The sequence below is a fragment of the Sturnus vulgaris genome, chromosome 5 (assembly GCF_052056855.1).
Source record: "Sturnus vulgaris isolate bStuVul1 chromosome 5, bStuVul1.hap1, whole genome shotgun sequence".
In the NCBI taxonomy this organism is placed as follows: domain Eukaryota; kingdom Metazoa; phylum Chordata; class Aves; order Passeriformes; family Sturnidae; genus Sturnus; species Sturnus vulgaris.
The window spans coordinates 19,406,373-19,420,113 of NC_142247.1; the positions used below are offsets into that span (position 1 = coordinate 19,406,373).

Consider the following 13,741-nt stretch of genomic DNA (forward strand, 5'->3'; position numbering starts at 1 on the left):
ATCTTCACCTTTGTCATGACCCACAACTGCAGTTTCCATGCTTTGGAAAAATTATAACCCAGCATTAAATCAGAACAGCAGGTGGGCTCAAAAAGGAATCTGGGATAAAGATCCAAAATTAAGTCAGCTTTCTTTTGCACTCCCAGCATTGATCTGTGTTGTAAGTAGTACAGCCAGATCCTAGGACCTGAACTTGACTGTCCTAATGCAGGCATTACCGTCCTGTGGCATGTGTATGTGACAAAGGGCACACAGCAGGTAGGGGCTGGTCTCAGCAGTCATCCCATAGGGATATGTTGTACACATAGTACAGAGAAACTGAACATTTTAAAATGACTGAGAGAAGATAACCCTTTTTTTTTCAGCTAAAAATAGAACATAGGGAAACAAGACTAGGAAAAGGACTATTTAGAATAAAAATGAAAGCCAATGAAATGCCAAGTCACTTGTGTTAACGAGAATGAGGCTGAAAAGAAGATAATCTGAATGGACTGGGTGATCCATTTACTGTAGCTGAACTACCTTGCACAAAAAGCTATGCCCTTTATAAACATAAAGTCATTAAATGTGCTGTATAGCTGGTTTTGAGATTGTACGTCCATTCACAAGTGGGTGGAGGCTTGATGATCTTCCAGTGAAGATAAAAAGCCTATGTGAAGCAAATAACTCAAAATCATTGCCATTGTGCATCCAAAGTTATTTCTCTTTCTTTTTTATGTTGATCAGTTTAAAAAAAAATAGTGCAACTACAAAGCAGTTGCTACACATAATTGTTCACCGTTGTTCAATATTTCTTGCAATATGAAAGAAGTGATTGGTTCAAAAGAAATTTTAAAAAGTAAAAACTGGTTCATTACACAACAGTTGATTAAACTGTGGTACTCCTTGCTGCAGGAGATTGTGAATGGTAAAAACTTACAGGGATTTGAAAAATCTGCATAAATTAGTAGAAGAAAATACTGATGAGTACTATTAAATTTCCATTTACTGTCTCTCACTAAAGCAGTTCACAAGTCATAAACTATGAAGAATGGAAAGGATATTCTGGGGAACTACAGATACATTGTTATCATGTTTTATAATGTTCCCTAACATTTTTTCTTGACCACTGTTGGAAACAGCATATTGATGTAGACAGGCTTTTGGCATGATCCTGTTCTTTCATTTTTACGTCCTTCAAAATTAATCTGGGTATCACATCATAACCTCTTTTTTGAGGTTACTGTTGCTGCTGCTCTGATTGAGAGAGCATGAAAGAAAATATATCTCTGTTTACCAGTGTGTTTGCATTTACTACATTGTATCACTCTTAGAGTGGTTGCTCTTTCCTGAACAAATTTGTCATCCCAGCTCACTAAACTTCTAAATGAGCCATAGAAACTTCAACTTGCAATCTACAAATTACAGATATAATGACTAAAGTCAAATGAAGAGCCACAAATACTTACTGGAGCCACAAATACTTCCTGAAAGAGCGACTTGATGCCATCCCTCAAAAAACCTACCAGAAATTGTGTTCACAACAAATTAACCCTTCATGCCAGTAATCTTATAATTATTATGCTATTCTAACTTTATTTTTTACATGAAATTACTGAGAAGGTTACATATACTTTACTGAACCTTCTGTAGCATTTCTTCTGTAACAACTGCATTATTACGTATTTTTCAGCATGGAGACTGCATGATGGTGCAGCAGTGTAACTTTACTTCTTGGCCAGAGCATGGAGTCCCTGAGACTACTGCACCAATTATCCATTTTGTAAAACTTATCCGGGCACGTCGAGCACATGATAACACACCGATGGTGGTTCACTGCAGGTAAGATATTCACCACATCATCGTTTGGCAGCTTTCAATTTCAAGTGCATAATAATGCACAGGGAAGTTGCCAGAAGAGCAACCATGAAGACTGAGTACACAGGTATGGTTCTAGTATCGACAGTGCTAAAGGTTTCTCTAGCAGTTCTTCCTACTCCTTTCTAGAAGGTAAAGTGCCAATGTCTGTTCTTCCATTTATGGAAATCCATTGAGGTGATGTCAGGGAAATAATTGCTCCAACAATTACCATAAAGGACTGCTGGAATCTACATTTTCCTCTGTAATCATGAGAAGAAGAATAGCTAATGACATGTGCTGGTTTAAATTACTTCTATTATAACTAGTGTTCTTCTTAAGAAGCAACTATTAAAAATATATTTTAAATGTACATGTCACGTATCATAAAGAAGAAACTACTTGAGGCCACAGAGAATGACAAATAGAAATAAGAATTTGCATAGGCCAGATTTCAAACTTGGATGCCTGTAAACAGCTAAAACCTATATTTAGGCTCTTAAATAAATGGTCTAGTGGTTAGAGGTGTTCAGCTGTCATAGTTTCCACTGATTTCATTAACACACTTAAACTTCTGTTTCAAAGAGTAAGTGTGTGGGAAGGTCTAAGTCTTAAGGAAATCAATGAGTGTGTTTGCATTTTTTGTGCAGGTCAGTGTTCCCACAGAATAGGCATGCTCCATAACAGAGATCTGAACTCATAGGTCTGCTACTGAGTCTTAGCCTCCTTCTCACTTGGAAATATGTGGAAGGAAAAGATGGCTTTGATGCTTCAAATCTTTTCCCAAACCACTTTATCATGCATGGGAATTCTTTTTATTTGTCCACAGCATCCTATGGGTGCCAGTTACAAAGAGTAGTAAAATCTTATTTATTTAATATTGTTGTCTTTGATGAACATTTCCCTCTACTGCAAGGGCCAGAGAGACTATGACAGGAAAGAACAACAAAGTCTTCATGTTTTCAGCACATTTATATTCTGTGGAGACTCTCTGCAAGGACCTCTATATTCTTTTCTTAAGGGAGATGTGTAAAGGGGCCAGCAAGGGCCTGATACTCCACCTGTGCTCAAATTCCTGATGGTTATTAAGCATTACTGTGTATTCTCATATCCAGAAAACTCATTCATTACTTCTTACTCATTAGATATTGCAAGCTCAAGAGTTCTGCTGTATATCTCTTGATTATGTGCAGAGTTATACCCTGCAGTTATTACACCAATTGCAGAGAAGTCTGATAGCCATTTGGAAATGATCCTATTCATTATAAGACCTTGAAATAAAACAGTACCTACCAGCATGTCGTGCACACTCATCCTCCTTTTAAAAATATTTTCTTTTAAATTTTTTGCCAAATCTCGTGTTGTTTTGTCTCAAATACCAAAAGTATCACAGAATCCCATGTGATTTCACAAAATCTTATGATTTTTTCTTCTCTCAATTAATGAGCTCTAGAAAACTCACAGAAAAGCTGTAGGATCTTTTTTTCCACTCACACAGATTTGGATCATATGAACATATAAATGAGTAATATCTCATTTATCTGATGAAAATGAGAAATCAAAAATTATGAAAATGTGAAATCAAAATTAGAAAATGGCTCAAATCCAGATTTCACTTGATCAAATTCAGAAGGGAATTCACAAGATGTAAATACTGAAAAGAAGATTTAGGTTTTGCTTCAGAAGTTTTTCTTTTCACAATAAACAATTCATCCAGAATATTCTAAGAAAATGATGAAAGCATTAACATAAAAACTTTATTTTATCTTGTTCATTATGTTTGCAGTGCTGGTGTTGGAAGAACGGGTGTTTATATTGCACTTGACCATTTAACCCAACATGTAAATGACCATGATTTTGTGGATATCTACGGACTTGTAGCTGAGCTAAGAAGTGAAAGAATGTGTATGGTACAAAATCTGGTAAGATTTATCTATTCTGTTTTCCAGTTGTTGAAAAATTTGTCATCTCTTCATGTGATCTACAAAACAACACTAGGAAGGTCATAACAATCAGCTGTGTAATACATTTTCTACCAATCCTGCTTTTATTTATTTCAAGCATTGTGGAAATATATTGTCTATATCCACCTATATGCACTTAGCCAGCAAAGCCTTGACAAGTGCTGAAAGAGTGCTATTTATTTTTAAACCTAAATAATAATTTCTCAGTCTCTAAAGAAGCTTATTTCAAGTTTTGGGTGCAGAACAATTGTTAGATTAAAAATGAATTCATTCATTCGCTACTTAATTTTGACTTTATGTACTAAAGTGTTGGGGGGGTTTTTTTGTGTGTATTTATATGTCGCATAGCCCACCAAACTTAAATATATTAATTTACCTTTGAACTCATTATTGATTCCTTGATACTTTTTCAATTGGTTCAAATAAAACAGTACATATGGATGGATTTAAGCATAGATTTCAAACTGTTCAAGATCAATAGTGAGTTTTGGGTCTAAAAAAAGTACATTCCTGGCAGACTTATTTTGTATGGATATAAATCAGTGATGACCTCCTGGTGAGGAAGACCTCTTTCTTCTGTATCTGGAATTCTGAATATATGTAAAGGAATAATAGAAGAATTTAAAGCTGATCCTAAATGCCCAGTGGAATGGAAATCAGCTTTATTTGGATAAAGATCCTGGCATAAGTCTCCTGCAGGACAGATCTAACCCAGGGCAGCCTGAAGCCTTTTAGTCCACAGCATGACTTACCAACTTCTCAGTATGGACAAGTAGTTTCAGGATGAACTTCCACATGACTGACAGATTTAAATTGATTTTAATGTAAGGAGACTTGCTCCATTTGAAATGAAATTCTGCTATTCCATATCACATCAGAACATGTAAAAAGTGTGTTAGAATACACAAAGCAGTTAACCTTTCTTCAGATGATTTCACGGGACCTTCTGGTGATATTCTGACACGATGTATCTTCTAAGGTGCAGTCTGGATACCACCTGCTCTAAATATTTTCTTTTGAAGTCTTGATGCAGCTAAACAATTGCCAGTTGCTTCTTTGTGATGATGAATTCTGGGAATACTTTTTGGTTCTCATTTTACATTTCTGACTAGAATTAGAATCATGTAGAAATAAATCAAAGGCTGGAAGGCAATTTAATGAGAGTACTCCCAAAATAAAATCTTAAAGCAGTGAGACATTCGATAATATCATTGTAAGTTTTTTAAATATGCATCATTTTTGTGTATCTCTTCATTTGAATGTTTTGGCAGGGACTAGGAAAAGGTGTGCCAAAATACAATACAAGATGATGGTGTTGGAGTTCAGATTTCCTAACACATCAAGTCTCCATCTGTATGCTAGCTGCAAAATTCTGAGGTAGCCTGTTACCTGTCCAGGTCATTTCTACCTCATTTTTGCAAGACTACAGAAGTCAGATAAGCAACAAAACTTACCCAAAGGGAATCGATCTTGAAAATTTTTATAGTGGATTCAAAAGTCAAGCTGTTCTGAGAGTTCTATTATAAAACACTGTTGAGTTGCCTATTAATCAGATTTTATGTGATCATCACAGAAGATATAAAAGAGAAGAGCAATTCCTTCCCAGAAGTCAGTACAGAAATGCCTCAGTCAAAATGTCTGTAAGATCTATGAGTAAAATAAATAAAAGCTGATGGCTCTCCGACCTGTATTTGGCTTTTTTATAGCTCCAAAGTAATGTTCCTTTTGCTAACATGATCTGTTAGTGTAACCAATGGGTGAGAATAATTAAGATTGTCATTGATTCTAACTTGGAAAATAACTAGTTACACATTAATTGCCGAGGTAGACTGCTTCACTTTCCCCTGGCAAACCCAGAAGGATTTCATTGCTACATCAGAAGTAGCTGTACAAGGGCAAGAGATTACAGAATTTTCAGAGTCTGCATTCTGAACCAAATTAACCATCTGAACTCTGCTGAAATTTAAGACCTTCATTCTAGAAATCCATGGGTTTTTTTCAGCAGACATATCAAAGTTTATCTTCTTGCCAAGTACAAGGGCTGGTTTGAAGTAATACCATGCTATTATTTCAGTAAAAAAGTTATCGAAAAGTGTAATGGTACTGCCTGCTCCAGAGGGCCTGTGAAAAGCTGCTTTAATTACTCACAGTTCTGGAGCTGTGACAGTAAAACTCATCCATGTAAGCAAATTTCTCTCATACATCTGAGACACTTGAATTGTAAATTTATGGCAGTTCTGAAACAGAATTATTATAGCAATTATTGAGCCAAAAAATTACATTAATTTTTTTTACCTGTGGAAAAGTGAAGGGTAAGAGTGTGATTTTTGTGCAGATATTCCAAATCCATCCCAACAAGGTTCTGGGCTGATCCAGCTTGTGCACTGGTACTTGCACTAGATAGTCTCAAGAGACTAGGTGGTCTCTCTTCTACATCTACATCTACATCTACATCTACATCTACATCTACATCTACATCTACATCTACATCTACATCTACATCTGCATCTGCATCTACATCTACATCTACATCTACATCTACATCTACGATACTTCTCAATATACTGTACATTATATATGTTTAATCAATTTATTATATTTCATTTCAATCTGTTTTCATTCCCTTATTTCATTCTTGCATTGCCTTATTTTGTTTCCCTCTTTTCAGTCTTTATGTCCTTGAAAGTGTCAAACTAACTTTAGTTGCCACTCTTTGTGCTATCATATGTTAAAAATAAGGCTACAGCTCAAGAAGTATCACTCAAAATATTGGGTTAATTTGCTTCTACTGGTGCAAGTTCCTAGAACATATAGGTTTAGATTTACTTGAACTTCTGCATTTGAGTGCACCCTGCTGGTTTTGTCTATGTTAGAAAGAGGAAAATTTTCTTATCTAGATATTACATTAATGTGGTTCAGTTTCTTCAGTCTGCATCTCATGGCAAAACATCTTTTCATAGAACAAACATTCACAGAAAATTGTGGGATAGACTCAGTAATGGTTAGTCTAATTTCATATATCTTACTGTTCATAAGGATTAATATGCTTTGACAAATTTAAAGCATTATGTTTCATAAAAATTGAAATAAATAATAATTGAAATCAGATCAGGCATATATGATATGGTCACCAAAGTACTGAGATTGATCAATTAAACTGCAGTTACTTTGAGATTTTCTAGGTGTTACAGAAAACATAATAAGGTGTTTTGGTATTACAAGTATACTTTTCTTCTGATCAAGCATCTTTAAATTCACATTTTACAGGCACAATATATATTTTTGCATCAATGTGTATTGGATCTGTTGACAACTAAGGGAAGCAGTCAGCCCTTATGTTTTGTAAATTATTCAGCACTGCAAAAGATGGACTCTCTGGATGGCATGGAAGGTAAGGAGATACAGCCTGTGTCAAAATTATTTTTTCACAGCAGGTGCAATGACTTGTCCAGACTAAAAAGCAGAAAAAAAGTAATTTGACATGCATTTTTTTCTTCAAAAGTATAAATATCTCTCCTTTTGCTGCTCTTTATTCCCCCTCACAGTAACAGTCATTGCTCAAGCTTTCCCCACTTTTTTCCATGCAAGATCTTTTAAATTTAGTTATCTGCCACTAGTTACTATTTGTTTACAAATAGTAACAAATGGCGGATTAATTAAATGTATCTGTTTCTTCTGCAGGTGATGTGGAACTTGAATGGGAAGAAACAACCATGTAAATACTAGGAGTAAATATTACAGCAAAGGAGATTTTGAAAATCAAGTCATATTTTTCTAAGCACAGGGGCCAAAGTGAATTCCCCTATTTTGTTGATTAAAGGAAACACAGATGATAGAGACATCTTTTCTTCTATCAATGTGCCTTCATAAATAAGTGAAAAGTATTTTTTTCGGAACACCGAGCAATAATGGTTTGGAGTCCGTTTGTACAGACTGCACTTCTGGTGTTATATAAATAGTGCATTCAGTATGTACTTAAAGTGTATTTGAACACATTCCTTTTTTCCAAACTATCTTTGTAAAAGAAAAATGAGCCAAATAGGATGTAAAAAATTCATATTTCCATTGAACCTATTTTGGTGTGAATTTGCTGTGTTCTGTGTATTTTGGTTTTAAGTAAAAGCTAAGGTTTCTTTACTCATTCTTGATAGATTGACTTCAGTGTTGTCAGTTCTTGCAGATTAATTCCAAGACCATCACAATGATCTTTACCTAACTGTATGTTCTTGTGTTTTGAATATTTTTTTCACAAGTGGTAGTACATCAGCTCATGATCCTGAACAGCTGAAGAGTCACCTTCTGACATGAGGAGGATTATTCAGCTTTTACACAACACACAGTAGCTCTTCAGGGACACTTGGGGCTATTTAAACTATTTTATAATCAGCAGGTTGGGTTTTTTAAATACATAATGATGATTGCATATGTTCAGTGCAGAAAAACATGTTTTACATTCCTGCTACTTTTTCAAGCAGAAAAAACAAAGTAAAACTATAAATCTATTATATTTTATAATGAATGCTAGATTGACTTATGTAATAGAATGTTTAGAATTCATTCACCTTTCTTGATTATAATACTATTCAGCATTTTGAAATGTTGCTCAAAATTTAATTTCAATGTATTTTATAACATAGTTCAAGTAAAAAAGTTTTTGCACCTTCCTCAGGTTTGGCAAATCACTGCAGACACTGAAAATTATAAGAGCTAACATCGAGATTTAATAAAAGAAAATGTCTTCTCCTCCTGATGATGATCATGATTATTGGAAATAGATCTGAAACAGGAATGAGAGAAGCAGGAAGTTTGTATCTGAGAAGAACTGCAAACATTAGTAGAGTAGGAAGACTAGAAAGATAATCAAAGTGTGTGCCCTGGCTTTACATGGAAGCGAAAATATTCAATTGATATTATTGGGTGAAAGGGTTGATTACTAGGTTTTTCTCAGGTAAAGAAATGTATCATCATTATGAATAACAATGAAGTTGTGACCTTAATCTGAAATGCAAAACATAATAACAAAGAGACTGCCATCTTATATTGTGCTTAGACAGAAGATATCAAAGCTGTCTTGCTGAGATATCAAGCTCAGGGAAGTCAGACAAAACTCTTTAGAACCTTGAAATGTGTATGTGAGAGGCTGTTCTTGTGTGTGCACACTGAACAAAAATAACTGAACAGAAATTTCCATTTCGTCACTGTAGCTTCCAGACAGAAAATGCTATGCAGAAGGTAACATGGTACTTTTTCAGAACTAAATGATGGTTGTTAGAAACTGGCAAGGATGGTACAGTGAAGACCCTTTGTAATTTTTTAATATCTAAAATGAAAATCAAAAGACAGCATTTAAGGAGATAGAAGTGGTCTACAGAGATATTTGGGCAATCTGTCTTTTAGGAAGATCAACGGTATTGTAAACATCACCTGTCAGGCTAAAAAGAAAACAATGCCTTTTAAAGCTTGATAGGGGGAGAGAGAGGTGATGTCCACAGCTGTTCAAGTCTCTGGCAAAGCATTCGGTACAGCTCTAGTTTCATTTGGTTCCTATGAAACATGTGTTCTTCATTTATTATACATGTACTTTAAAGTATTCTGACAAATTACTTATAGGGACTTACAGATGTTTTTTGTGATTTGCGGTTGTACTTGGTAGCAGTACAGGGAGCACTGTGATAAATTGACATTATAGAGTCATAATCTTGTATAGTCTTATATCCACAATGGTGGAATATGTGGAGGAAAAAGCTAAGCCTTATGAGACTTAGAGATGAACTCCAGAAGTTCTAGAAGTGCTTAAGCAGTCTCTAGCTTTTATAAAATATTTAACAGTGAAGATTCTATACACTCCTTTAGGGGACCTGCCTATGGTTACACTGCAGGTTACACTGCATTCAGTAACCTGCTTGCCTAACAGCTTAGAAAGAATCTAGAAAATGTGACTCCTTTTGTCCTTTCCATTAATTAATGAAAATTAATTCAAGTACTTTACTGTACAATCTGACATAGGCAATCTGATATATGCCACCTTGACACATTTTGTATTGTCTCCAGAGTAAAAGATAATATTCAGCATAAACTGGTCATAACTCATAAGGCACATGGTCAGGGAAAGAAGTATCTCCAAGCAATTCTCTCAAGTACTGGTTTTTAGTACGAACACAGCAGTAGTTTGAACCTTCCTGTGTGTCTGCCAATGCATTACAGGGAGAGGGGAGCATCCATATATGAAGAAATTCCTCCAGAGCTCAGTTCAGTTATGAAGGAAGAATTTCCACATGTTCTCTTTTCTTCCATCACTTATTCCCTTATGAAATGATACCTATGGTGGTGCTACTGACAGCACTGCAGAGCTGGAGTCAAGCAGGATTTGTCCAATTGCTATTTTAAGAATATATTTTTATATATTAAGTAGCCCATCCATTCATTTTTAATGTCACCACTAAATTTTCTACAAATTCTTGGCACTATTAATATTGCAAGAGTGTATTCTGCCAAAATTAGAAATGGAATGAATAAAAATTGGAGAAAAATCCAGAAATTCTACAGGATTATCGAAATTATGTCACACTGTATTAAATAATCTGGGAAATTTCTAGAGACTGATATATCTCCATACAGAGAAAAAGCAGTATATATATATATATATATATATATATAGCAAGTTCCACTGGGCATCCTTACAAAAGACTATTGTCAGCACCCTTAAAATACTGAATTGTTATGCCCACAAAGGTAACAGAAAGTCAGCAGAACATTAAGTTAATGTTGTATTTAAAGCATTTCTTATACTGTTAAAAGAGTTTATAAAAATAATTGTGAGTTCAATTGTGATTTTACCGCATATATAGAGCTATTCAGTAATTTAACTTCTTAACATTATTTGAAAGATTAATAATGTGACTTAATCTGTGTAGTACCATGTATATATTGCTGCAATAAAGAGTATGATCATAGGAAGTTACTGAGAAAAAGCAGCAAAAAACAATGAGTCAATCCTATTTCATACCAACATAGCACGACAGAGAGCTTTCTTGGTTGCACACAGAAATTGAAAAGCAACCTAGATGTGGATATGAATTTGCTGAGATTCAGGATACAAAGCCCTGTGAAGTCTGTGAACAGAAGAGATTTTTTCTGAAAATGTTTTGACAGAAGGTTAAAATAAAATGTGAGAAATATCTGTTTCAGAGGGTTACATATGTGTTAAGATAACACAAGATCATTGTCTGTCCATGGAAATATACAGTAAAAATAGATCCAAAACAACTTTTATTTTAAGACATATGAAAAGTAATTAATTAGCCCCTGGTTTAGAGGATATCCACATAGTAATAATGAATTCAGGGTTGTTTTATAACTAAGTTATATGCCAATTCAGTTCTGCAAAATCTGGAATGCATTGAATACAGTAGACTGTAGCTGGAAACCATTGACACATAGCACTGAACATGTCTTTGTCGGTTTTGATTTTAAGGAAATGTCAGAGAAAATGTGCTGAAAGGTGATGCTCTGTTTAAACCACTTTTCTGTGACTGTTGTGTCACCACTCCATGTACGGTGTCGAAAAAAACCAAGTTCTTCTCTTTTCTAATGTTGTGTTTCTTATCTGTGTGTCACTATATTAGAAGGAATTGCAAACAGTAATATGGGTCATCTGAATTGCAATACTGCAGGCATGATCTGCAGGTAGTGCTCTTACAGGTGTGTAGTGGTCTTACTGCAAACCTTCTCTCCGCCTCTTTCCTATGAGTTGATTTCCAGATGATATCATGGAATATCAGTCTCATTTTTGCTCTGACTCCTGTTCAATACATTTTCTGCCCTGTCTTCTCTGTGGCTATGATTGTGATTACCATGCAAGTGCAAAGCTACTTCTGTGGTTCCCAAGCTGAGCTATATTACCAGTGGCACATCTCTGCAGCATCAGCTCTGTATACAATTGTAAGGGTAAGCTGACTTCCTATCCAGAAGTTCCCGTTACTGCTATAGAAAATTCTGGTATAAATTTTAGTACTGGTCGTCGTTCAGTGTAAGCTGAAGAAAGCAGGATGGATTCAGTGTTTGATATTTTTCATGGAGATTCTCTTTTCCCAATAACTTTTCCCAAACAATGCTGAACTGACTACTTATTTTAATTGTTTCTTCTCACAGCTCCCTTATCATGTAGGGCCTTTCTCAGATTCTATGCAAACAAAACTGAATATCAATGGCTTTTCACCACTGAGCAACAGTATATGACACATTTCATAGATCCCGCATCATCAGGAAGCTTGCAATGAAGTTGTGACTTGGTATTTCAGTTGAAAGACACCATTTAGAAGGTTTCAGATATATTTGGATCATCTTACTCTGCTTGTTGATTGGTGTTACCAGGGTGATCTTTTTGTAGGATGACAGCTGCACCCAGCTATCCACTGTAATCATGAATAAATCGTTCCAGTACTCTTTACAGTCAATACTGTGAGAGCTGGGGGAAGTTTTACAAGGATGTTCCCAAAATATTTTGGAGGAGATGGAGTTCTGAATGATATAAAAAGAATACTTGGATACTGGAAACCTAATATGCAGCTAAAGCTGTACCATTCACAGTTGCATTCCGTGAAGCCTGCTGAGCAGGGGGTGTGTCCTGGAACACACAGAGCATATTTGGGACAATACATACAATATAACAACCTTTAAGCTGAGTAATGCACAGTGCAGGGAACTCTTGCCACCCATGCATAAATGAACTTAAATAAGCTTTACCATAAATTGTCCCTGGTTTACTTGGAAAACACAAATGCAGGTAACACCTATTATGACAGCTGGTAACATCCTTTGTGATTCAACTTAGTGTTAGGAACCAAAGGACTCTATTTAGTCAGTTCTTTCAGCAATCTTAAATATAGAAACAAATACTTTGACACGACAAGTGTAGAACATGGGCAGACAGTATATAGCCAAGGAAGATTTTTTTCCACTCATGGAGGCACAAGCATAAAACTAATTAAACCTTTATGTCCCTCTCTTACCCTCAGTCTGCTATCTGCACGTGCTCACCTGTTGGCAATAATACTCGTTCACAAAATAATATTCATTCACTTTTAATTTGAGTCCTGTATTGGTAATCCCTTTCTCAGAATCCAGCATAAAGCAGTCACAGAACTGTGCCTTTTCATGTATCAACCTTCTGTTTAGATTCACAATGGCTCCATCTAACTAGTTTTCTTGCAGAATTCTACTAATTCTGTCAGTGTTACAGAGACAATACACAGAGTGTGAATCTGGGCTTACATATTGTGCTCATAATTCCTGACTGAGCTGCACTAACACAATACTGCAGTCAAGACCTGGGCAAGGAATTGACCTGGGGGACAGTGGCTGCCTAGCACGTAATCCTACTCCCTTTGAGAACAAGATAGTTATTTGACAATGCAATGTCCCATTCAGGGAGTCCAGAAAATGTTCTCAAAGCTGTCTGACATTTATATGTAGGAGTTTAATCTGAACCTTTCTCTGCTAAGGATAAACAAGAAAATTCAGGCCATTGTCATCATTGTCAGCAACCCATCTTTGCTGCTTAGGACACCAAGAAGCAAACCTCTTGTTTGACTGGTGTTAATAATGCTTTTAACTTATAAAGACACTGTCTTCTTCATGGTTCGCACTTTAAGTGCACTTAAATTCTGACACATTTCTGTCCTTCATATTTTTTTCTTTTCTCTTTCAAAGCAGGGATTTGGAGACATGACTTTTAAACAGTTAGAGGTTGTCTTAGGAAAATAGTGAGCTGTCCTGATAAAACAGCCACTAGGAGGATTCTTTGACAAAAAGTGTTCTATAATAATGGCCATATTATTGTAATTCCTAAAAAATACTCCTACACCCTGTGATGTGGCCATTATAGTAAGAAAACTTATCTACTAAATATCCTGTACATCAAGAGTGTGACTGAATGCTCA

General features: G+C 35.5%; 1 protein-coding gene across 2 annotated transcripts in view; it reads left to right on the forward strand.

Annotated features, from left to right (window-relative positions):
- Positions 1-11,280, forward strand: part of PTPRQ (protein tyrosine phosphatase receptor type Q) — a 122,845-nt gene extending 111,565 nt beyond the window's left edge. For both annotated transcript variants that reach the window (XM_088164993.1, XM_088164994.1), the window contains 4 exons: positions 1,673-1,821; positions 3,623-3,758; positions 7,068-7,191; positions 7,482-11,280. In XM_088164993.1, the coding sequence (XP_088021119.1) occupies positions 1,673-1,821; positions 3,623-3,758; positions 7,068-7,191; positions 7,482-7,519 (447 nt within the window). In that variant the 3' untranslated portion in view covers positions 7,520-11,280. The remainder of the gene's footprint in view (positions 1-1,672; positions 1,822-3,622; positions 3,759-7,067; positions 7,192-7,481) is intronic.
- The last annotated feature ends 2,461 nt before the right edge of the window (positions 11,281-13,741 follow it).